At 40.4% G+C, this 26,244-nt stretch overlaps 1 protein-coding gene across 1 annotated transcript in view; it reads left to right on the top strand.

Moving 5' to 3' along the window:
* TMEM178B (transmembrane protein 178B) overlaps positions 1-23,730 on the top strand; it is a 342,999-nt gene extending 319,269 nt beyond the window's left edge. Inside the window, 1 exon segment of the mRNA XM_032222156.1 lies at positions 23,480-23,730. Coding sequence (XP_032078047.1) covers positions 23,480-23,730 — 251 coding nt within the window.
* The last annotated feature ends 2,514 nt before the right edge of the window (positions 23,731-26,244 follow it).

Raw genomic sequence — 26,244 nt, 5'->3', positions numbered from 1 at the left:
CAGGCGCAGGCGGCCAGCTTCTCTCTTCAAGATTCTGTCACATGCATGAAAACCAGCTGGCCGACATACCTGCATGTGATGGAACACAGAATAGAGCAACTGGCTGCGCAGCCATGCAAGCCGGATCAGCTGGCTGGTGTGCATGTGCATGCACGCGCGCAATTGCACTGGCCAGCTGCTTTCTTCCAGGTTTTGGTGCTCTGGTGCACGCAAGCACACACTCCTGTTTCACCACTCGATGCTGAAAAGGTTAATCATCACTAAATATTCTCAGAATTTATTGTTTCTTTTCCTCCCCTTAGAAATCAGACTCCCACTAGCTTTTTGGCTTTGTGCAGTAAGCTATGAAGTGACTCATAAGATATGAAACATGCACTTGAGCAGGCAAATCTGATTGATCCAAGCTTGGTTCCAGGTCAAAAAATCTACAGCTTAATAAGTCAAGCTATATTAAAAATAAAATGGATTGCCGGGAAATAGAAAGATCGCTTTTACTTTTTCTGCCCTTTCTCTGCCAGAGAGTATATGACATTAATTGACTGGTTGCAACTCCACTCGTGTAGTTTTCTCCCAGGTGGGGATGCTGCAGTGGGGACGCTGTGTCTGTTAGATGGCTATTGAAGGCATGAAGAGGTCATCCCCAGTTGGGTTCACAGGATGTCCTCAACTTTGCAGTGACACAAAACCATTCAGAGCCAACTTCAGAAGGAAAGATATCAAATATCATTCCCATCCCTTAGGAGTCTTCTTTGCTGCTTTCAGGTAGGCAATCACATATAGGAAAGGGGAAAAAATGACCTCTCACACAATGCTGTAATCTTTTACACTAATGGTAGATCACAGGAAAGTCTAAGGGCACGTCTGCATTTTCATTCTCCAGTCTTTCCATAATGTTTTGAAGCCATACCTGTGACTGTATTCACGCCATCAGAAGCTGGAACAAGTAGGGAAACACACCAGTCAATTGGGACTCCCTTTCAAGTAGAGAAAGGGATATGGTGGCTCAGTGACTAAGACACTGAGCTTGTCAATCAGAAAGGTGGGCAGTTCAGCGGTTCGAATCCTTAACACTGCATAATGGAGTGAGCTCCCGTTACTTGTCCCAGCTTCTGCCAACCTAGCAGTTTGAAAGCATATAAAAATGCAAGTAGAAAAATAGGAAGTACCTTTGGTGGGAAGGTAACAGTGTTCCATGTGCCTTCCGCATTTAGTCATGCTGGCCACATGACCACCATCTTTGGACAGTGCTGGATCTTCGGCTTTGAAATGGAAATGAGCACCGGCCCCTAGAGTTGGGAACGACTAGCACATATGTGCGAGGGGAACCTTTAAATTTACCTTACATTAATAAAGGAGAATATTTGTTGCTCAGGATTGAAATGGGAGGTGCCTGGTGCTCTCTGAGTGTGATTGTTTTCTTGCAGATGTTTCATTACCAAACTAGGCAACATCATCAGTACCAGTGTTACCTAGTTTGAGTAATGAAACATCAGCAAGAAAACAAAAGTTCAGAGAGCATCAAGGACCTCATTTCAATCCTGAGCTATTGTACCCATATTCTCCTTTATTAGTACCACATATGGGCGTCAAATGCTTCAGACAGCACAAAAGTAGGGGAAAAAATCCCTGCAGGCATACTTCCATCAAGGAACAACTTTTCTTCCTATATGAATGTCTACAACAGCATGCCCCACCAACATTGATAATGTTATAATGATACATCTGCAAGAAAGCAATCAAGTCCTCACATATTGCATTACAGTATGGTATGCTGCTTTAACTGCTGCGGACAGGAAGGGACTACAGAGAGTGATCAATTTGGCATAAGTAACCATTGGTTGCCCTCTAACACCACTGGATGACATTGCCAGGCCTCGCTGCTTTAGCAGAGTAAGGAAGATGCTCAGAGATGATTCACACCCTGGTCAATGTCTTTGCACTTCGACCATCAGGCAGAAGACATAAAACCATAGCCAGCTGAAGAAATAGGTTTAAAAATAGTTTCTATCCTTGGGCTGTCAGACTCTTAAACACAACCACAATCACTCCACACACTCACGGAAATGTATGACTAGTTTTTCTTTTTCTTTCTTTTCTTTTTTCTTTCCCCCTAATTATTTGCATTGGGATTATTCTTTATACTATTTATGTTGTTTGTATTTGTTGTCATGTGATTGCACCAGTGAGGCTAAAACCAATTTTGTTGTATTTATTTTGTACAATGACAATAAAGACTATACTACTTTAGGAAGTTCAGAGAGCACCAAGGAAGCCTCGTTTTTAATGTTCTCCAGCATCCATGAGTGGATTAAAGCAAGCAAGATGTTGGAAGCAACATTGCAATTGTCTACATGAAAATATTATCTAGGTTTGAAAACAGTAATTTATGGCTGCTGATCTTCAGATTTGCCCAATCTGCTATGGAAAAGATTTTGATGCAAAAGTTAGAACAGCACCCTATTTCCATCTGATTCTCTTTCACCAGAACATCTGGTGGGAAAAAGGGTATTAAGAACGTTTTCCCTACCAGAATGTAAAGACAAACTCCATAGCAAAAGGTTTTTGAACCATTTCACAAATTTGTGCTAGCAATGCTGCCATACTTCCGGGTCCATTTTAATACATATGGTGGATGGAAAGTAGGCTAAATATTTCATCCATCCAGCCACCTCTATATCTCTTTATCTATCTATCTATCTATCTATCTATCTATCTATCTATCTATCTATCTATCTATCTATCTATCTATCTATCTATCTATCTACCTACCTACCTACCTACCTACCTACCTACCTACCTACCTACCTATCTATCTATCTATCTATCTATCTATCTATCTATCTATCTCATCCATTTCACTCATATATTGTAAGCTATCAGGAGACACTGTAATAAAAAGTTAAAAAGTGCTAAAAACAATTAAAATTAGAAAAATCGAATAGAGAAGTTAAAAATTAATATGATGGGGGTTCATGGGGGTTCGAATCTTTTCTAACTCATCAGCCACTCCCAATGTAGCAGGCTCCTGTAGGGGCCCCAGGCCAGGTGACAAAGTCATGCATTTAGGCTCTTCCAGAATGCCAAAATACTAAATACTAAAATACACCAAAATTCTATTTATTAAGGGGGAGCCAAGAATTTTTCAGAAAACATCAGGACAACTCCCTCACGAACTGTAGCATCAAGGCAATCCTATATATTTCCATGCCTGCCACCATTAACTTTTTACTATACTTTTTATTTTACACAATGCTGTCCATCATACTTTTATTTTACTTTTGCTGCAAGTCATTTTCCTAATATGAATGCCATTAATAGTCTTCCCACATGAATGAGTTCTGAATTAACTGGTGCCTTTTTATTCTACAACAAAATGTGAATTTAAAAATAGAACTAAATGTATAAAACTATTTGCAGTTTAAAACCAGAACAATTTCTGTTAGCGGTGAACTTGAAATAACTCCTTTGCTCCAAAATGTAACAGTTTGACCTCCTGAACACATTTTCATGAATTAATATTCTAGAGGAAGAGATGAATAAGCTTTCATATTTCACTGAGCTGTTCAGAAAAAAAGAAGGGGTCAAGCCAAGGAAAGCAACATCCAAATCAGCGTATTCTCACCAAGACTTGTTACAGCAGTAAACAGAGTCTTCCCTGTTCTGTTTTGTTCTGTCAAACTTGTCAAACGGACACATTTCAGTTACTCTTAAATTGATCTTTAAGATTTTTAAAAAAACATGTCAGATTTAGAGATAGAAATATCCTTTTTTTCCAGATTTAAAAATAGGCTTTTTGTACATGTCCCAGAGAAGAAATGAATGGGCTGTGGTCCTGAAATCTTAAAAATAAGAAAATTATAATTACACCTATTGCTGTAGAAACAATAGTAAGAAATCAGAGGAATTTGACTAGTTGGAGATGGAACTTTTCAAATCCTCCCTATTGGTTTTCTACTTTTTAATTTATTTCTATTGCTCTAATATTCAAATAGGAGAAAGGAAGAAATACAATGAAAACCAGTGGTGAAATTCAAAAAATCTTACTTCCGGTTCTGTGGGGGTGGCTTGGTGGGCGTGGCAGGGGAAGGATACTGAAAATCCTCATTCCCTCCCCACTCCTGGGAAAAGGATATTGCCAGGGCAACCCAGAGGTGGTATTTGCCAGTTCTCTGAACTACTCAAAATTTCTGCTACTGGTTACAATACAATAAAATACAATAGCAGAGTTGGAAGGGACCTTGGAGGTCTTCTAATCCAACCCCCTGCCTACGCAGGAAACCCTATACCATTTGAGACAAATGGCTAGCCAACATCTTCTTAAAGACTCCCAGTGTTGGAACCTGTCAGAACCAGCTGAATTTCATCCCTAATGAAAACAAATGCAAAATATAATAATATATAAAAGGCAGCTCAGTTTGAAACACAACATTAAACCTTGACATGAGGAAATAACAGTCTTTCCTTTAAATTGATTAAATGCCAGTTAATAAGCAGGCAGCAAATGTATTAGAATCTGGGATGACACTGTCTTTCATCATCAAAGTGTATTGTCTTTTGCTATACAGATAGACCTTGATTTATGACCATAATGAGGACTGCAGCAGAGGTGGTATTCAGCAGGTTCTGACCAGTTCTGGAGAACTGGTAGCGGAAATTTTGAGTAGTTCGGAGAACCGGCAAGTACCACCTCTGACTGCCCCCCCCTCATCTATTCTCTGCCTTCCAAGTCCCAGCTGATCAGAAGGAATTGGGATTTCCCCTGGAGTGGGAAGAGAATGGTAACCTTTCCCTGGAGTGGGAAGAGAATGGAGATTTTACAGCATCCTTCCACTGCCATGCCCACCAAGCCACGCCCACCAAGCCACACTCACAGAACCGGTAGTAAAAAATGTTGAATCCCACCACTGGACTGCAGGATCCAATATGGGTTAGTCACTGGGACCAGATGTTCAATCTTTTGAGCTTTTGGACTCATGCTGAAGAATGCCCTCAGAGAATATTTCTCTCACCAGATGTGTCCTTTGGATTATTCTGTACTTAGTATTTATGTGACGTGACCCGTCAAAACCGCGCTCGACTAAGCCGCGCCCGATTAAACCGCGTCGCTGACATCATCAACAGGGCGACAACAGCCAGCGTGGAGAAAGAAGGGCGCTTTAAATAGCGCTTTGAAAGCAAGCTGATTCAACTTAAGGTAAGGGTTAGGTTTAGGGTTAGCTTTAGGGTTAGCTTTAGGGTTAGGTTAAGGGTTAGGGTTAGGTTAAGGGTTAGGGTTAGGTTTAGGGTTAGGTTAAGGGTTAGGGTTAGGTTTAGGGTTAGGTTAAGGGTTAGGTTTAGGGTTAGGTTTAGGATTAGGTTTAGGATTAGGTTTAGGGGGATTAGGTTTAGGTTTAGGGGTTAATTTTAGGTTTAGGGTTTACAGCGTGCTTCTGTCTCTGCGCTGTTGTCGCCCTTTTGATGACATCAGCGACGCAGTTTAGTCGGACGCGGTTTACTCGAACGCGGTTTTGTGGTGGAACCTTTATGTGATGCCAGGTTGTGTGTGGCTTTTTTCTGATTGGGGTGTTAATGGCCAGTTGTTAAGGCAATGGCTGCTATTTCCTTGTGCTGCCATGTTCTTGGCTCATGAGTACCTGATAGACTGGTAGTAAATCAGTGCTCCTGTTGAATGACAAGGGGCCCATTTCCCAGTTTTCACTGATTATTTTTATACCTACTTGACCAACAATCTTAGTACTGCAAAATGGAATTTATGTCCTTGTTCATTGCAATGTGAGGCTACCAATGAGTTCAGGTCTTCTTGTCTGAGCACTTATTCCTCATCTGATAGCTGACCTCTCTTGCAATCTGATTCCTGGGATGGGTGGGATGGGTGAGGCCAGCCGGGACTGGGATTTGGGGGGTTCTCCAAACTGCACAGAATCTTAACTAGAGAGAACCTCTAGTTCTGCGAACCAGCAGCCCACCCCTGGGTACCTTGTGGGTGGGGATGACCCTGGGAGGCCACCATCCATCTGGATCCATGAAGGATGTAGACAAGCAGCAAAAAGTTCTGCAAAGCCAAAAACAGCCCAGCAGAGGAGAAGACCCTAGACAGATTGAGGCCTCATGCCATGTTCCAACCTATGAATAATCCATTGTGGGCCAATGAAGCCACACTGCCCTACTACCAGATGGTTGTGAGACTGCAAACTTCTCCCGGCTCTTACTAGGCTGTGGGGGAGTCAGCCACCTGCATCCAAAGGTAGCAGCTTCAGCAGCAGCTTCCCAAAACCTTTCCTTTGCTTAATCTCCTTCCTCCCCCAGAAACCCCCAATAAGGTGTTGAAAGCAAGCAACCAAAGAAAATCTTTCTACAGCTTGTTTGCCTTAAGGCACCGAAGAAAAACAAAAGCTCAAAAAAAGGAGCAGAAGCACAAGCAGAAGTTGGGTCCTAAAGAGAGTCAGGTGGAGAGCAAAAAGCTTGAATATTTTGGAAAATACTTTGTTGCCTGCTTGACACCTTTTTCTTTGCTTGCTTGTTTGCTTTCCTCTACTCTTCAGCCTGACAGTAACTCAACAAGTAATGTACAGATGTTGTCACTATCTTTCTAGGCATGCAAGAAGCAATGAATGGAAACTAATCAACTAGAACTAAGGAGAAATTTCTTAATACTGAGAACAATTAATCGGTGGAATGGCTTGCCTCCAGAAGTTGTAGATGCTCCAACACTAGAGGTTTTTAAGAAGAGATAGACAGCCATTTGTCCGGAATGGTATAGGTCTCCTGCTTGAGTAGGGACTCAGGACCTCCAAGGTCCTTGCCAACTCTGTTATAGCAATAGCACTTAGAATTATATATCGCTTTACAACCCTCTCTGAATGGTTCACAGTGGTTTACAGAGTCAAAGGGATTAAGTAAGGAATGGTTTGGGGAAGCTCATCATGAAACTGCTACCTTTGTATGAGATTGGTTTCCTCAAGGCCCAGGAGAGGTTTGCAGTCTCCTGACATCCAGATGATCAGGGCAGAAAGCTGATCAAAAGCAAGCTGCCATTTCTACAAGGAATTGTTGGAGTGCCGAAAATGGCGGCTGCTTCCAGGAGGCATGGAGAATAGGCCAAGCTCCACAGGTATTGTGGCTCACCAGCAGCCAGCGGAGTTGGTGTCAGACTCAGACAGTGAGGTGGACGGGGACAGCTAAGGAACAAGGGCCAACTCGGAAGTAAAGGCACAGGTAGACGGTGAATGGCCCCTCCCATAGGGAATAAAGAGGAGCAAAAGGGGAGGGGAGTTTGCAGGAGATAATTAGTTCAATTCATCAGGGTGAAGATCTGTTCCTGACTTCTTGGCAAGTAATTGGCGTTTAGAAGATATCGGCCTGGTAACTCTCCAAGCCTGATTAAGGTCTGTAGTTGTGAAATCTCATGAAAGACTGTTGGCTGGGACTTTGCTGGAGAGGAATGTCCTTTAACCTAAATAAAAGAGGTTTTCCTGGCACAAGGAGTCTACTTAATGATCTTGGGAAGCCTAGGTCAGAACAGCAGGATCCTGTCAGGATGGGATGGGGAAGAGAAGTGGGTGGGTGCTACAGCATCCATGTGGTAGATTGTAATGACCGCAGTGGCACTGAGGCCACCGTAAGAGTTTGAAACAGGAAGCTGTCATAACTTTGGCTGTTAAGTGATTGGTCATATCTCAAGAACTACCATACTACATGCACTATAAGTCCACCATTCCTCATATAATGACAAATTCCTTACTTTGACATAGAGTTCAAAACTATATTTACACTTCAAACTGTATTCTTCTACACAAAAGCATAGTAACAAAATTAAGTAGAGCAAGTTGACATCATATTCCCAAAATATTCATTTTGCACATCCTGCATGATGAAGTTGACAGTCAATCCCTTTTAAGCATCCTCTGTTATGTTTAATGTACTTGAAAAAATATCTTTTGTTGAATTAGACCCAACGTAAGATTATAAGAAACATAATACTCTTTAGTTACTATCTTATATCATTTTATGACAGAATGCCTTGCCATGTACGATTCTGCCCACTTGGTTCAAACATTTTTTTTTGGGGGGGTGTACTTGTCTCCCCCACTCTGAGAGGTTTATGGGCTTAGAAGTAAAGACAGGCTTTCTAAGTAGTAGCCCCTGCTTTATAGAATATATTTCCTCTGGGGTTATGATTGGATCCAACTCTCCTTATAGTCATTAGAAGTTTGAAACTGTTTTATTTTAGCATGCCTTTGGAGTCTCTTAAAGAATTGGGAAAAATATTCCAAAAAAGCCTAATTATAAACTTCCAAACACATGCATTAGAAAAGAGATAGGCATCAGGTCTGCCATTTTTTTGTGTTTTCATAGATTTAGTGGTATTTATAATTTCCTAACGGCGTAAAAAACAAGGGACACAGTGGCTCAGTGGCTAAGACACTGAGCTTGTCGATCAGAAAGTTCGGCAGTTCGTAGCCTTAGCACCACATAATGGAGTGAGCTCCTGTTACTTGTCCCAGCCTCTGCCAACCTAGCAGTTTAAAAGCATGTAAAAATGCAAGTAGAAAAATAGGAACCACCTTTGGTGGGAAGGTAACAGTGTTCCATGCGCCTTTGGCATTTAGTCATGCTGGCCACATGGCCACAGAGACGTCTTCGGACAGCGCTGGCTCTTCAGCTTTGAAACAGAGATGGGCACCTCCCCCTAGAGTTGGGAACAACTAGCATCATGTATTATCTTTGGAAGACTACAGTTCCATCCTAGGTAGGAAGTAGTCATCCTGGTTAAATTGTGTTTCAGTAAATGCGTAAGTTACCAGAAACCAACATAGCCTCTACATAATGCAGTCTTTTAAACATGACATCTTTCTGCAAATTTGATTGCCTACTTATTTATATGACGTTGTCCACTAATTAAAAAAAAGAACAGTTTATATATCCACAGTGAAGTCTGTAAGGGAATTAAAATTAGCTAGAACAATATTACAGTCTTGAAAAAGACCTAAAACTTGATTAAAATATCCAGCCGTAATTAAATCATGCGCAGCTAAAATGAAAGGACATTCAAACCTCTATGAAAACAATCTTGATGATCCTTAGTAAGCCCATAGGAATTAGTAAATGGAGCAAGATCGTTAAAATCAGTGGTATTTAAACAATTAAATATTTCTGAATCATTTCTTTCATCTTCCACTACAAATATCGAAAGTTTAATCAAAATGACTACTCCCTAGTAGATTTTGATTTTCTACTAATAGGTATTAAAGCAATCTATCCCTTAAGTTTTTTAAAAAAAAACTTCCAACCATTAAATCTAAGGCCTTTTACATTGCAGGAAATGACTAAAGAGATGACATAAAGGACCAAAGGTGCTTTTTCAAGAGGCAACTGGACTTTCTGATTTTTCTCTGAAGACGTTTCGCTTCTCATCCAAGAAGATTCTTCAGTCAAATCCTTCCATTCCCCACCATCCAGTCAGCGCTGAAGAATCTTCTTGGATGAGAAGCGAAACATCTTCAAAGAAAAACCAAAAAGTCCAGTTGAAAAAGCATCTTTGGGACAACCATGACCTGGATGACTGAGAATCTCCATAGACATGACATAAAGGAATTGCACATTGAAAACCTATATAGAAAATTCAATTTCCATGGGTTAAACCTGTCCATCCATCCATCCATCCAAACTGAGACAAACTTTTTTAAAAAAACTAAAAATTGCATAGAAGGTTGCACATTTAAAAAGGAAAAGGAAAGGGAAAAGGTTTTTGAAGGACCAAATGAAAAGTATGAAGCAGAAACAAAAAAGAAAAGTAGAAGAGCAAATGGTAAAGTATCTCTAGAAGTAAAGGTAAAGGTTCCCCTCACAGATATGTGCTAGTTGTTCCCAACTCTAGGGGGCAGTGCTTATCTCTGTTTCAAAGCTGAAGAGCCAGCGCTGTCCAAAGATGTCTCCATGGTCATGTGGCCAGCATGGCTAAACGCCTCCCTATTTTTTCTACTTGCATTTTTACATGCTTTCGAACTGCTAGGTTGGCAGAAGCTGGGACAAGTAACAGGAGCTCATTCTGTTATGCAGCACTAGGGATTCGAACGCCGAACTGCCGAGCTTTCTGGTCTCTAGAAGCAACATGTTAAAACCAGACTATCGTCCTTGTCCCCCAGCTAAAATTGTCCATGGCTCTTTGGGAAAAGACAGACTTATAGACTGACATTATTTTTATACAAATAGACTTTATAAGTGGGCCATTGGGCACAGTATCAGAATTTTCAAATTGAGTGTGAATCAATCACTGTGGTGTTTAATTCCACTATTTTTTTCTCTAAGGTGTCAAATTTGCTTTCGCTCAAAAATGTCTGTTTCATAAACACATCCCACTGTTTTTATCTGCATAAATCCAGTCATTCTAAAAAAAAAACATGTAGATCATTGTAAAGGACTTTTAAATGATAAGCAAATCCTCACCACATTTCTTCTTGTGGACTTTCTCTGTTACTAAGATGAAGCTGTAGGTAAAGCTTTTGCTGTTCCTATGTTCTTCCTGTGAAATGGTACAGATCAGCAGACAGAGCTCACAAAATTATATTTTTATTGAGAAAGTCTATTGAATCTAGTAATAAAGCAGTTACTAGAACTAGTAATATACTTTCCAAGTCTCTATGGAAATTCTCAATCATCCAGGTCATGATTGTCCCAGACTGAAGGTAAAACTGAAGAAGGTTCTTGGATGAGAAGCAAAGCATTTTCAAGGAAAAATCCAAGGAAGTCCTAAAGGCTGTAGAGATTCTCAGTCAATCCAGGTAATCATGGAGATTAGGAAGGTTGAATAAATCCTTTCTTCAAACTGATATACAGCAATCCCTTCAGTGTGAGTAACTCTTGGGTAAAATCTGGTAACTCTTAGCTGGAAGCTGGACCAGTGGCGGGAGTCAAAAAACCTTTACTACCGGGTCTGTGGGTGTGGCTTGGTGGGCATGGCAGGGGAAGGATACTGCAAAATCCCCATTCCCTCCCCACTCCTGGGGGAAGGATACTGCAAAATCTCCATTCTCCCCTCACTCCACTAACCTGCTTTCCAGCTCCGTTCTCCTGTGCAGGGCAATAAAAAAAGACCCAGTCGATCAGCTGGGATTTGGGAGGAAGCAAATAGATTGAGGGTGGGGCCAGCCAGAGGTGATATTTGCCGGTTCTCCAAACTACTCAAAATTTCTGCTACCGGTTCATCAGAATCAGTGAGAACCGGTTGAATACCACCTCTGAACTGGACTCTTGATTTCAAGTTGAAGGTAATTACATGTCTGGTGGAGAGGCAATACAATTGCCACCTCCTCCCCAAACATACCCACAAAGTCATAATATTTTTCTTGTAAGGTAGGAGAGTCAGTGCACCAAACAGCCACGGGGAAGGGTGAGAGTAAAAAGCTTGCAATCAGTGTTGTTCCATCATTGATGGAAAACAAATTGTTCTTTGCTCCTAATGCACATCTGGATTATGTAATTGCAGTCAATCAATCCCCAGCACATTGGGAATCTGTAAGGAAGCAATAACAGCACTGAGTGGCAAGCATTCTGTATGATTTCAGTTGTAAAGGGTTAGCACAGTGCAACTCAAGCCCAGCTTGTAGCATCTGTCCATCAATTGCTCTGACCAGCAATTGGCCTTTCTAGCAACTAAATCAATAAATTAAACTTTTATGCTGTGGCTCATCTATAAAATTGGCTGTTGTCCCCAAGTCTTAGATTTGTGTCTTCCAACCTATTTCTAAATACTCTTCTAATAAAGAGTAGCAGGAATAATAAAATGTGCTTGCTTGTTGTCTGAGTGCTGTTTAATTATCTTTAGTTGTATGAGGGTCTCGTGCAGAGGAAGAGAACCTGCAATGTTTCCCAAAGTTGTGGCCTTGAGCAAGTCAGACATTTCCTTACTGTGTAGCCTGTATATCCACACATGTGCAGCATTTGGTTCATTCGAGTGGATGATCTTAGCTGTGCAAGATCCGGCTAGATGTCTGGAGAGCTCCCTGTAAAAGCATAATCTGAGATTTCTTCCTTGCTTCTCTTCTGGAACTACGTTTCCTTGATTGCCCCAATTCAATGGATCTCTAATACTGGATTCTGAGGAGGTCCAGGCAAATATGCTGGAATACCACAGGGGGAAGAGAGGTTTCCTTCCTATTCCTTCTAGACTTCAACTCTTCCAATAACCAGGGGTCGGCTGCTACGGGTTCGTAGATTCAGGAGAACCCGTAGCTAACGTTATGGCTGGTTTAGAGAACTTCCAAATCCCACCTTTGGCTGGCCCTGCCCACCCCGCCCCTCCCATCCCACCCCGCCCCCTCCCAGGAGTCTCCATGCAGCCTTTATTGGATGCAAGGTAAGTTCAGGGCCCTTACAGAGGCTCAGGGAGGGGGAAAACGGGCCTCCTGGAAGTTCCAGAAGGCTGGAAACAGGACTGTTTCTCCTGAGGTCCTCCGGAGCCCGGGGGAGGAAGTTTTCACCCTCCCAGAGGCTCGAGAAAAGCCTCCGAAGCCTGGGGAAGGTGAAACACCCACCCACCGCACTGTGGTGAAGGAGGCCGACTAGGCCATGCCCACCATGGCTATGCCCCCCCCCCCCAGCAAGTGGGCAGGGAACCCATTGCTGCAATTTTTGAAGTCCATCCCTGCCGATAACTATCTATTAACACACCATGTTGGACCAGCTCTCCCAAATTATCTGGGGTGCCTTGTGTCATCAGTTAATCTCTCAGCTAGTTAACCAGTCCTTCTTGAAACTGGTCATTTAAAATGAAATCATTCCACCCACAATTCTAGCAAATTATTTCACATTTGTTATAAGCACATCGTGTACTCTACATTGGCCTTACTGCTCTTTCAACCTGGTCCAGAATATACTAATACACCTGCTGTTGTCTGAATGGTTTCTGGCTAGTTTTTCAAGGTCATCTCCATGGCTCCCTGCAGAAATAGAGAGACACACAATCCTTGTTTACTCCATCTTCTGAATCCAGGCCCATAATTTATCTCTACGAATCAGTAATTTAAATTAAAGAAAAAAAGACAAAAGGGGATTTCTGTCTGCCAAATTAAGCAATAAAAAGATGAGGAGATAGCCCTTTAACTGGGGGAAAACCCGAGTTCATAAATTTACTTTCTTACTCTCATTTAATGGGGTATTGACTGCAACAGAGGAAAACAGCGGAGGAAAAAAATATATTGCTGTTGGAGGCAGCACAAGAAAGGCAGGAAGAGGGAGTCCGAATTGACATTCATCCCCACCGAAATCACCGACACGCTTTAAAAGGCCACGGAGCTGCCAAATTACAATTGGCGAATCTGAGCTTGTGCCAACCTGGTTTGCTAAGTACCAAACCAGCTTGTGCCAACCTGTGGCAGAGGATTGCCAGAGACACTTTCAGCCATTGGCATTGCATTTGTTTCCAAAACTGCTTCTCCAAAAAGAGAACAGATGAAGCTCAGACCAGAGTCTGGTTCATACTGAGTTTTCTCTGCGTGGCTATTGGCCTGCCCAAAGTTGAGGAGGAATGCAGCTGTTCTTTTGAATTGGCAACCTGCATGAACTGGCCCAGATTCTGCATATTAACAGGATCTCGGTTCTCTACGGTGATCCAAAGCAGCGGGGAAGCGGTTTGCTTTGCTTTGGCTTTTCAGTAAAAATGTGTGAAGGATTTATGATTTCACAAAGCACATCGGCCTTGTATTAGCCAATCGGTCTGCCTGCGCTTTCCAAAGCAGTTTCATAAATAAATAAGGGCAGATTTAAACTAAACCTTGTCTGTCACATGCCCGTCTGTTAGCCAATGATGAGGCTATAGTGTGCAATTAAACAATCATTTATATTCTATGCAAGTGTCTGCCAAAATAATAAAGAGCTCTCAGGAGCCTCGTGCTGCTGAGGCATTTAATTCATGCACAGAAGGAGGTTGCTGCAAAGCTGCTTCAGCAGAATGGGGTTTCTCACAATGGAGCAGGGAGAGAGCGGGGCCGCATTCTGCAATGATTTGATAAGGCAGGGGTGTCAAACTCAATGCCCAAGAGCCGGAGCCGGCCCACGGGGTGCTTAGATCTGACCCGCAGGGACACCCTGGAAACAACAAAGGACTGGGCCCCGGTGCCTCTGCTAGCAGAAACGGGGCTCATGAAGGGCCACATGCTGCCCTCATGAGCTCTGTTTTCACTGGCAGAGGGTTGCAAGATGCCATTGTAGCACTGGTGGGTTGCTCATCACCTTCCAACTGGTACAGTTGGAATGGGGGCGGCGGTGTCCTCGTGCACGCACGCAGTTCACGCATGCGTCTTAGCGCCTGTGCGATGCTCCAGCTGCTAGCAGAGAATAGCGCAGGCGCTGTATGTGCCATGCGCCTGCGTGGAAGCGCAGAAGCGTTCAAAGACCGGTAAGGAGCGCAGGCCGGAGGGTGGGCCCTTCGGCGTTCCCGGAAGTTACTTATTTCCGGGTTCATCAATCAACCGGTCTGCACGGATCGCTGTGGACCGGTTGAAACCCACCCCTGCATTGCAGCCAAAAACAGAGTTTGTGAGGGCTGCATGCGGCCCTCCCAAGCTCCGTTTACCCTGGCAGAGAGTTGCAAGAAGCCATCGCAGCCGAAAACGGAGCTCAGGAGCCCGTTTCCACTGACTCAGGCTGCCACAGCGCCCCCGACATGATTGATGTTGAGCTGACCACGCCCAGCCTGCCCCTCAATGAATGATGCTGCCCTCAATGAAATTGAGTTTGACACCCCTGTGATAAGGCAATGGAATAATTTAAGACACTAAAAAGGAGACTGTGTTTCTTGGGTCAGATCCACTTTTTTGTTTTCCTGATTTGTCTCAGTGATATAAATAAAAACTGGCGGGAATAACCTACATACATACACATTTCATAAGAGGTAGATAGGTAGGTGGATGGATAGACATGACAGAACTTTGTCCAAATGTTTGTATGTATCATAACATTTTTATTTTAAAGTATAGTGTACTGTATACACTTTGCCACATGGGAACAAGATCTTTGGCTAAGTTGAATTTTAACCAAGTAGCATCTCTAAGATTGATAGAAGGGTCAATGGATGGAGAGATAAACAAATATGGGAACTTCAACACAACAAACAAGATTTCTTCCTTCATTTCTTTTTCTCTCCACAAACCCTTTATTGGAAGAAATGTCCATCTGGGTTCAGTTTCAAGTGGGGGGAAAAGACACTGGAAACATGGATAGTGCTTGGAAAGATACTTGAATGATGGACAGGACCACATGGTTTGAGATCCTGGGCAAAAAAACCCCACATGGATGGGAGAAAGAGATAGCTTTCTATCCTTTCTTGGGCCCCGCCTTGGAGCTTCCTGTTCCTGTGTAAGAAATGTATTCTGATTGGTTGTCAGACTCCCATGGGGCCATGCAGGGGTAACTTTGAGGTGTCTTGAGTCCCAAGCTTGGTTTAATCTTGCTGGGTGATGTAATCTCTGCAGGTGCCATGTGGTGAGTTCTGTTGCTAGATGGGTAGAGGACTAATCCTACCTTTGTTGGATCTTGGGTGAGGCCATTAGCTTATGAATAGACCTAGCCATCTCTTTATCTCTTAAGTGCTGACATCTGTTGTGGGCTAATGAGATGGGTGGGGACTATAAGAGTGATCTTGCTTCCTGCCTAAAACAATTTTTTATAACAAAATTTTCTATAGAAATAGAAAATATCTATTTCTCATCCAGGGAAATATAATATTCTGCCTTTTCAATATTTCCTAGAATATTTCATTCTTCTAGGAGACAGGTGGGTGCTAACTATGAAATAGTTTGGATTGAGAGAGTAAGTGATCCTAAAGTCAACCAATGAGATGAAGGAGGACTTGAAATTCCCCAGACCTAATTCTCATTGGGCCACATGGCTACGGCTAACAGACAAAATAAATTTCAACAATCTCTGCAGGATTCATATTCCATATTTAAACACTTAGATTTTTATACCAAGAAAAAAAATAGAAAAGAAGGCGGTAGAGGTTGTGCTTGCGGTTATCTTGGAAAGCGCTGAATCATCTGAATCAAAGAGCCGAGGTGGCGCAGTGGTTAAATGCAGCACTGCAGGCTACTGCTAGATCAGCAGTTCAGCGGTTCAAATCTCACCGGCTCAGGGTTGACTCAGCCTTCCATCCTTCCGAGGTGGGTAAAATGAGGACCCGGATTGTTGGGGGCAATATGCTGACTCTCTGTAAACCGCTTAGAGAGGGCTGAAAGCCCTATGAAGCGGTATATAAGTCTACTGCTATTGCTATTGCTATTGCTGTGCTCAGGGAACCTTCCTGGCTGCAATTAAGCACCAGCTTTACCTAGTTAATTGAATTATTCATTTTTTTATAAAAGTTTTTTTTATTTGTAGACAGACAAAGACAAACAAGACATAAAACATAAAACCATCAACTTACCTCTAGTAAGTGTCCATATAATTTTTAATTACTTTTTCATCAGTACCTGTCAAAAGTTTGTCTAATTCAGTCATTTTATCATAGAAACCTTCCGTTTTACAGTCTTTGTCATATCTAGATTGTATTTGCACATATGAAAACCAATTCATTCCTATTCTTCCTGTTTCAACTCTTGCATAGATTTAAGTCCACCCTCTGAATTCAATATTTCACCATATCTAACTTTTTGTTTCTTTTTGTATATTATTGGATATGAAAAAGCTTTAATAGTTGATAGCCAGACTGAAATTTTTAAATAATGTTGCCTTCTGATCTTCTCCCAATTCAGAAACAAAGCCTCCCGTAAATAGTGTCTTCTAAAATAACCCTGTGTTTTAGTTCCCTTATACCATAAAAAAGCATGTCATCCCAACAGTAAGTCCTTCTACAGTCAATAATCTAGAATTCCTTAGTATTATCCTCTCCTTAACCCACATCAAACTTGTTGCCTGATAATATAATTCCCAGTTAGGTAAGCCCAATCCTCCTATTATTCTAGCATCTTATAACAATTTTAGTTTTATTCTTGCTTTTTTTCCTTGCCAAATAAACTTCAGCACTATTTTATTTAATTCATCGAAGTAGACTTTCCCTAATCTAATTGGAATTGTCTGGAACAAATATAAGATGCTGGGTAAGATGTTCATTTTGATTGTAGATATTCTCCCTATCATTGATAGTTGTAGGTTTTCCCATTTCATCAAGTCAGTCGCAATCTACTGCTTAAGTTTATGATAGTTATTCTCTTTAAGTGTGCTGCATCTTGCAGTTAAGTATATCCCCAAATATTTGACCTTATTTGTGACTTGAATCTCCAAGGCTTCCGCCAATTCTTCCTTTTGTCTTGATGATATATTCTTTGTCAGAATCTTTGTTTGTCTTTATCAATTTTCAAACCTGCTACTTTTCCATATTCCTCTATTCTTTCTATCAATTTAGGTGCCGTTTCTAATGGGTCCTCAAGGATAAAAACCAGGTCATCTGCAAATGCTTGTAGTTTATATTCTTCTTTTTTGATTTTCATTCCTTTTATTTATTTATCTTCTCTAATCTTTCTATTTAAAACTACTAATGTTAAAACAAAAAGTAGAGGTGATAGTGGGCAACCTCGTCTCATACCTTTCTTTATTTCAATAGAATCTGTCAGTTTTCCATTTATCATTATCTTTGCTGTTTGTTTGTAGTATATGGTTTGTATGGCTTGGATAAATTTCTTACCAAAATTCATCTGTTCCAGTTGTAAAAACATAAATCACCAATTCACATTATCAAATGCTTTCTGTGTGTCTAAAAACATCAACGCCATTTGTTTTTCGGGTGGGCCTCATAATACTCCAAAGTGTCCAGGATTAATCTCATATTATCTTTAATTTGTCTCTTTGGTAGAAACCCATTTTGATCAGGGTGGATAAAACTATTAAGTATTTTTTGAGTCTTTCTGCTAATATTGAAGCAAATAATTTATAGTCTGAGTTTAACAAGGAGATGGGTCTATAGTTCTTAATTTGTAATAGATCAGCCTCCTCTTTTGGCCGAAGTGTAATATATGCTTCTGACCATGATTTGGGCATTCTGCTCTCTGACATCACCTTGTTCATAACTTCTAATAGTGGAAGAGACAATGATTCCTGGCGTGTCTTGTAAAATTCCACTGGGCCTGGGGCCTTTCCATTGTTTTGTTTTTTTAAGTGCTTTGGTTAACTCCATCATGGTTATTTTGCCTTCTAATATTATCTCAATTTCTTCAGGTATCTGGGGAAGGTTAGCTTCTTGTAAGTATTGTTTAACTCCTCCCTCATCTATATTCTCTTGTTCATACAGCTTACCATAGTAGTCTTGTATAATTTTCTTCTTCTCTGTATTTCCATAACAAATTTGCCTTTGATCATCTCTTAATTGCAATATTTTCTTTGATTCTCTCTCTTTTTTCAATTTATATGCCAACCATCTACCTGGTTTGTTTCCATTTTCAAAGTAGTTCTGTTTAGCACCTCTAATTGTTTGTGCTAGTTCCTCCTTTTCCAGCAGGTCCATTTTGTTCATATTTATGTCCATTTTTATTTTAATGTCCTTTTTTGGTGGGGATTTCTGTAACTCTTTTTCAAGAGCTTTATAGTCATTTTCTAGACCTTTAAAAATGTGTCTTTTCTTTATATTTCTCTTTCTTGTATAGTCTATTATCAAGCCTCTGATACAGGCCTTCGTTGTATCCCAAAGGTTCTGCATCGATGTATCTTCTTTTCTGTTTTCTTTGAAAAAGAAGGCCAGTTATTTTTCCATTTTCTGTACAAAATCCTTCTCTTTTAAAATAGTGTTATTTAATGTCCATCTAGATCTTTTCCTTTGTCCTTTCCATTTAATTGTAATTGGATTGTGATCTGCCCAGGTACTTATTTCAATCTCAATTTCCTGTACATTACAAGTCAACTCCGTTGTGGCCCACATCATGTCGATTCTGGAACATGATAAATGTCTATTTGAATAGAAAGTATATTGGTTTTTTTGGGGATTTCTTTCTCTCCAGACATCTTTTAGATTTATTTCGTCTATCATTTTAAAAAAAGGATTTGGGGAGTGGTTTTCTATTTAGCTTTGTTGTTTTTTGTGTTTTATAATCCATATTCTGATTTACAATTCCATTAAAATCTCCCATCATACAAATATCAGCATAGTCCAACTCAATTATTTTCCTGTGTAGTTTTCTATAGAATTCATCTTGTTTATCGTTAGGAGCATAAATTGCAATTAAAAGTATTTTCTTACTGTTGTCCATAATTTCCACCATCAGCATTCTTCCATCTTCATCTGTATAAATTGGTTTCGCTGGAATTGTATCTTTAATGTAAAAGATCACTCCTCTTTTCTTACAGCTTGCCAATGCAGTAAATATTTTCCTAAGTTTTGGCTGCGCCAATAAGTTTTCATATTGTTTTTGAATATGTACTTCTTGTAGACAGATTATGTCCAATTTTAATTTTTCTAATTTGTGAAATATTCTTCTTCTTTTAATTGCTGAGTTAAGTCCATTTATATTGATTGTAATCATTTTTTTCTCTTCCATGTTTATATTTTATAAGTAGGGTTTATAGCTCTAGTTGATCTCGGTTCCTGTGGTTCTCTGACCGATCCATCTCCCATCCCAATATTCTGCTGTTATCTTTTTTCCACCGTACTCAATCTGCTTATTAATGTCCTCAATTTTCTTCCCTCTTTGTTCATCCTTTTCTTCAATTTTTTGTAATCTCTCCTCATATTTCATCATCAATTGTTGAATATTTTCAATTTTTTCCTCTGAATAACCTGTCTTTTGTTCTATATTTTCTGTTGGTTGTTTTATCATTTTAATTCTCTTTTCCATGTTCTCTGTTCTTTTTTCAATGGTTTCTGTTCTCTTTTCAATACTCTCTGTTCTTACTTGTAGTTTTGTATTCCTTGCATAATCACCTCTAATGTGACTCCCTTCTCTTTTTCCTGTTGAAGCATCATCTGTACTAATCTTTGTCCTCCTGCGGGTGAAGAGGAGGGGGTTGTTGTTGCAGAGCCAAGTTGTTATTTTTTTTACTCATCTTCAAAGTTTGGGGTTTTTTGTGTTTTAATCCGCCTCATGTGAGGTGGGATTATAATCCCAAGTAATTATGGGGAGGTCAAAAAATAGAACAATAAACAAGGGTTAAGAGACAACACAAAAAAAGCCAAAAAGAGAAAAAGGAGAAATATAAAATAATATAAAAAACCAAAAAGGTAAAAATCTTTAATCTCTTGTATGCCCTTATCCAATTGGTTCCAATTAGAAAAGAAAAAAGAGGGGGGAAAGGGAGCAAAAAGGGGGAAAAGGAACAATCCCCAAATAGGAATATCGAAGTATGAAAATGCAAACATTATGTCTATTTTTAATCAAAAATCTGAAAGTCAGCAAAAGCCACTGGGCTAGGATTCAGGCTGGGATGGTAATACGTGGACCCCATGTGAGGAATCAAGTGAATTGTTTAGGAATGTCCTCTGAATCTCCCCTGAGGAGATTTCAGCCAACAGAATGCATTGGCTTGCTGTGCTTCCCTATTTGGTTCACAGAGCATCATTTTGGATTCTTCCCCATTTGCAATGCAGTGAAGTCACATAAATTCAATGTCATTGAACCACAGTGTCTGCTCTGAAGTACAATTTTAAAAGGAAAGGAATATAATTGCAATAGCACTTAGACTTACCGGTATATACCACTTCATAGTGCTTTACAGAGTCAGCCTATTGCCCCCAACAATCTGGGTCCTCATTTTACCCACTTCGGAATGATGGAAAGCTTAGTCAACCTTGAGCCTGGTGAGATTCAGCTGAAGTAGCTTGCAGTACTGCACTCTAACCACTGTGCCACCATGGCTCATATCCCATACCGATGATCTGGTAGTATGGCAGCAATGATGTATGAAGGCTCAACTTCCAAAGCCTCCTGCTGTACCAGAAATGTATTTCTATCTCCACTGAAGTGGAAAGAAAGAGCTATCATACTCATATAGGATCATAATCACAATCCAATCAAGGTAGAAAGTAAAGTCGATTTATCCTAAAAGAACCATCATTTAACTCCCCTAGTAGAACCTGGAACCAGAGATTTTAATTACTAATGCAAACATCATCTTTCCTAATGAGATCTGAAATATGAAGTACATTTTATTGACTCATATTTCATGGTGGGTCACAAGTAAAAATTAAATGAAGTTCTCCTACTATTGACTGATGATTGGAATTGCATGGAAATAATAGCTAGCTATTCAGAATATCCATTAACCCCTCCAAACAATGTTCCTTATCTGCTTTCTATTGTATCATTTTGATATTGTTCATCTTTGCTACAAATCAAGCAGGAAAGCAAAAAATAATAATAATAATCAAATAGCGCTGTACATATTCAGAATTTGGAATGGGAATGGAATTAGGTGATTTAATCCAACCTCTGTCGATTGAAATAATGCTTTCAATTTATTTGGCTTTGAATGATGATGGAATTTCTCAACATACTTTTATTCACTCTTTCCATTTATTTGGGGCAGAAATAGAGTCATTTTCCAGCAGTTGAAAGCTGTTTAACAAATAAAGATAACTCTTTCATTTCTGGGAAAAAATAAATACTGCATACTGCAAAACTTACTACTTGTAACCTAATGTTCTCTGAGGGACAGTGGCTCAGTGGCTAAGACACTGAGTTTGTCAATCAGAAAGGTCAGCAGTTCAGTAGTTCGAATCCCTAGCGCTGCGTATTGGAGTGAGCTCCCGTTACTTGTCCCAGCTTCTGCCAACCTAGCAGTTCAAAAACATGTGAACATGCAAGTAGAAAAATAAGAACCACCTTTGGTGGGAAGGTAACAGCGTTCTGTGCGCCTTCGGCATTTAGTCATGCCAGCCACATGACCACAGAGATGTCTTCAGACAGCGCTGGCTCTTCAGCTTTGAAATGGAGATGAGCACCACCCCCTAGAGTTGGGAACGACTAGCACATATGTTTGAGGGGAACCTTTACCTTTACCTAATGTTCTCCAAGGACCAATTCCCATCATCACAAATCTGCAGAGGTAATATTGATGTTGGTTGCAGAAAGTACACATTGAACTCAAATAATCCTAAGGTCAAGTGATTTGAAGGACCATTATTGTATCAGTACATTACAGTAGGATGAAGCAAATAACACTGAGGTTGTACCGTATATTTCGCCGTATAGGGCGACTGAGTGTATAAGACGACCCCCTACTTTCAGGCGCCCACGAGCTGGCTGAAAGCCTCTGCGCTGCTGGGCTTTCAAAGTTTGAGCTCAGCGCCTTCCTCTTCCAGACCTCCAGCCAGACCTTACTAAGCCATCCCAGCACTCATCCATCCATGTGCCTAGGCGAGGAGCGCTGAGGTTATCGATTGAAAGGCCGGCATCTGCACTGGTGGCGGTACGGCTTTTTGCTTCGTGGCATTGCTTTTTCTTTTGTTTTGGTTTTTTGGTGTACCTGCTGTATAAGATGACCCCTAATTTTTGAAATATTTTTTGGGGTTAAAAAGTCATCTTATACGCTGGAAAATACAGTATTCTTGTATGAACCATACAAATGTATGATACTGCCCTGAATATAATAAGATCTACTGTAAATAGCTAATAAAGTGAGCTACCAGTTTAGCCTCTACCATGCTTTTTACAGTTCTCATTAAGCTTCTCAGATGGATCCATAAGTGTGACATAAAGGATTCATGTCACATTTATTCATTGTAGCAAATATGAGTTTTGAGGAACTCAGCTGTTCAGCAAAGGTAGCAGAAAGTTTCTCTTGAGCAGCATTCAACTCCTAATGAGCACATGGACAATAAATTGTTTGCTATTGCAGCCTTCCAACATACTCTTATGATGTTTCCAGAGTAATGTTTAGGGTCATAGCTTTTTGAGTAGCTATCAGAGTATTGTTAGTCTCTCTTTGACAAAGAAGAGCTTTATCAGAAGGTTGACATGTTCAAGATGAAAGTGCCATGGATATTATATTCCCTGCAAACCTAAATTTACTCCAAATATGAAGTCTTCCAAAGGCGTATGGAGGGGAGTTTAGATCCACTGGATTTGGAGGGGGGGTCCCTTCTAAATTATGATCACTGTATTTGATTAGAAGTTCTAAATGTTTGTCTGGAATACCACATTTTTAACAAAGGTTGTTAGTAGCTGTTGTAGTGGGAGTGAGTGGGTGTTTCCAATCAATCCATTGCCCTATAAAATCATATCCCAAGGGCCATTATCTTGGACACTTACTGTTTTAATTATTAGTTGTATATTGTAAGTTTATGCAATTGCCTTGGAAACTGAAGATAGAATAAAATATTTTTTTAAATAAACTAAGTGGCATTCTAGAATTCCTGAGTCATCCATCGCTGATTCTCCTGTTCTTTCTCCAACTGCTTTCTTTTTAGGTAGTGGGCAAAGAGTTATTGTGATAATTCTAACCCATTCTTTCTTTTTTTTCTCTCCTCTTTGTCTTTTGTCTTTTTCTTCTTCTTTTCCAGGAACCTTCTGCATAATTTCACTGTGCACATGTGTAGCCGGAATCAACTTTGAGCTCTCCCGATATCCCCGGTACCTGTATGGACTCCCTGATGACATCAGTCATGGCTACGGCTGGTCCATGTTTTGTGCATGGGGAGGCCTAGGTCTTACTTTGATCTCTGGCTTCTTCTGTACCTTGGCCCCTTCTGTTCAACCTGTCCCCAGGACCAATTGCCCCAAATCGAGACCTGAGAATGGGACAGTGTGCTAAGACAAGTACAAACAAGCCTATAAATATACATATTATACATATATAAATATAAATGAATATACATAAACATATATTATATATAGATCTCAAACAGTTGCCAGTGCCATGGTAGAGTGGAGTCCAATGAGGCTCCTACATCTTCTCTACAGCTTTGTATTGTTCTTGTTATTTTTCCTGGAGAAAGGAATAGCTTTTCTGCAACATTGCTCTTCCACTCAGCTCCTTAAAAAAAAAAAATCTTCAGCATCCCACTTCAAACATCAAGTGAACATATTGTTGCATCTGTCTGCCGCCAGTTGTCTGTGATATGATAGGGAAGGGAAAAGGGTATCTTGGTGCGTAAGGTACTTTTACAAGGAGTAACAAAAAGAAAAAACACACTGTGTTGGGGAAGCATAAACAGTAAATAAATGAACCTCTTCAGTTACCTCTCTAAAATCTAACCTTCTCAAGGCCATCTTCAGAATCCCTCTGCTCACACATGGATATTTTTATTTTTTTAAACCTTGCCTGTTCCATCAAAGAGGAATGAACCAGAAGATTAAGGCAGGTTTCCCTTTATTTGTTAAACTTTAAAAAAAAAATCAGCCAAGATTCTTACAGAACAAAACTTCAAGTGAGGATCTTTGAGAGGATGCTTTGACAATGCTGTTTCAACTTCCCTCTGCCTTACAGCCAGGCTTAATTGATGAGGCTGAACTGTTGGCAGAAATGCAAGAGAAAGTCTAACTGAAATGCTGTGATGCATTATAACTCCCCCTCCATCCCACCTTTTTTTTTTCAAAAAGAGAGAGAGAGAGAGAAAGAAGGAAAAGTAACCCTGGCGTTTTCATGTGATCTTCTACCAAATTCTCCTCACTGTGATTGCAACAAAAGGTGTCAAGACTTATGCATGGATGAGGAAAAGCCTGTTTGGAGGCTGCACGTTTCATGGTCTGGATTTGGTTCTGCCTCTGATCTCGCCTTGCCTTGGTACATCAAGAACCATCTGATAGTGGATAGAAGCCATTGTGGGTGGTAAGAGGTGGGAATGTGGGCTTTGTGGTTGTTTGATCATCAAGTTGGCTGTGCAGGAAGAGTTTGGGCAGAGATTGTCGTTGTTGTTATGCCATTGTTTTGTTAATCACAATCATGTGGGTAAAAGCCATTGCAGTGATAGGGGAATTCTGAAGGGATGGTAATAATAAGGATTGTAATACATGGTGCTCCTCCTTATGTCCATGTGCACCAAGCACAGATGTCCGTGCGGTTATCATAAACTACCTGATTTTCTGAGCCTTCTATTTGCCGCCCAGAGTTGTTTGCTATGAGATGGGTGGCAAATAAATTCAATAAATAAACAAAGATGAGAAAACGTGTAAACCAGAAGGCATTGAAGGGAGAGAAAGGAATTCCATTCCTCATAAAAACCAACACTTTTGATTGTGATTTGATAATTCCCCCACAGGGGTATTGTAAGGTGTGGTTAAATAAGTCAAACTGGCAGCTGAAATGTTGTGATTGAAGATTTGCTAGTTTGTGTGTGTGTCACCCATTAAAAATGGATGGAATTTCAACACACCTTTGTGGCCATCAGTTTGACTTTGCCCACCGAGCTTGCCCCTACACATACATACTTTTCACCTGCTTCCTCTCTTCTCCTTATTTCTTACTATTTCCCCTCTTATTTATACCTGAGTCCTATTAAATATCCATGCTAAAGAATTGGAGACAGCTAAGGTAACGAAAATAACAACTTACGATCCAGAAAAAAAAAACACAAATCCTGTTATCTGATTAGTCCTTATGGAGATTGGTATAGAGAGGATAAACAAGACAATGGAGAAGACACACATACTAATTGCATATAATAATGAACTTCAGAGGAAAATAGTAGCGTAACATTGGAGGATGGATTTGCCAAAATAGATGAACCACACTTCTATTTTTAGTACCTCGTGACATAAAATAAAACTACCACTACGGAAGTATCCTTTCCTTTAAAGACAAAAAGAAAGCACAGATAGCACATAAACAGTCTTTCCAACTATATTCTGAAGTATTTAATCCAGGTAGCAACACCTTCTTGATGTCTCTTTTCATCGTAGCTACATGTGCAGATATACCATGTGGTTACAATGTGTGGGTCTACCACTCAGCCTTGGATTAACCATTAAGCACATGCTTTTAGGGAACCAAGAGAAGGGGGCACCACATCATTTTTCCCTCCCAGCCAGTGGTGGGATTCAGCCAGTTCGCACCTATTCGGGAGAACCGGTTGTTAACTTTCTAAGCAGTTTGGAGAACCGGTTGTTGGAAGAAATCTCCTTTTGTTTTTTTTCCACTTTACAGGGCTAATTCTGTAAGGAAGGCAGGAAGGAAACATTCTGGTGTTGTTTCTAGCCTAATCTTTATTGCCCTGCTTACAGAAATTGCCACTCCAGTTAACCCTTATTACATTGTAACAGCTAAGGGAAATCGCCCATCAACCTGAGTGACATTCAGTTGGCCACACCCACACAGTCACATGGCCGC

Source organism: Thamnophis elegans, chromosome 7 (assembly GCF_009769535.1).
Source record: "Thamnophis elegans isolate rThaEle1 chromosome 7, rThaEle1.pri, whole genome shotgun sequence".
In the NCBI taxonomy this organism is placed as follows: domain Eukaryota; kingdom Metazoa; phylum Chordata; class Lepidosauria; order Squamata; family Colubridae; genus Thamnophis; species Thamnophis elegans.
Note: the sequence above shows the minus strand (reverse complement) of the source record. Positions and strands in the feature narration are given on the sequence as shown.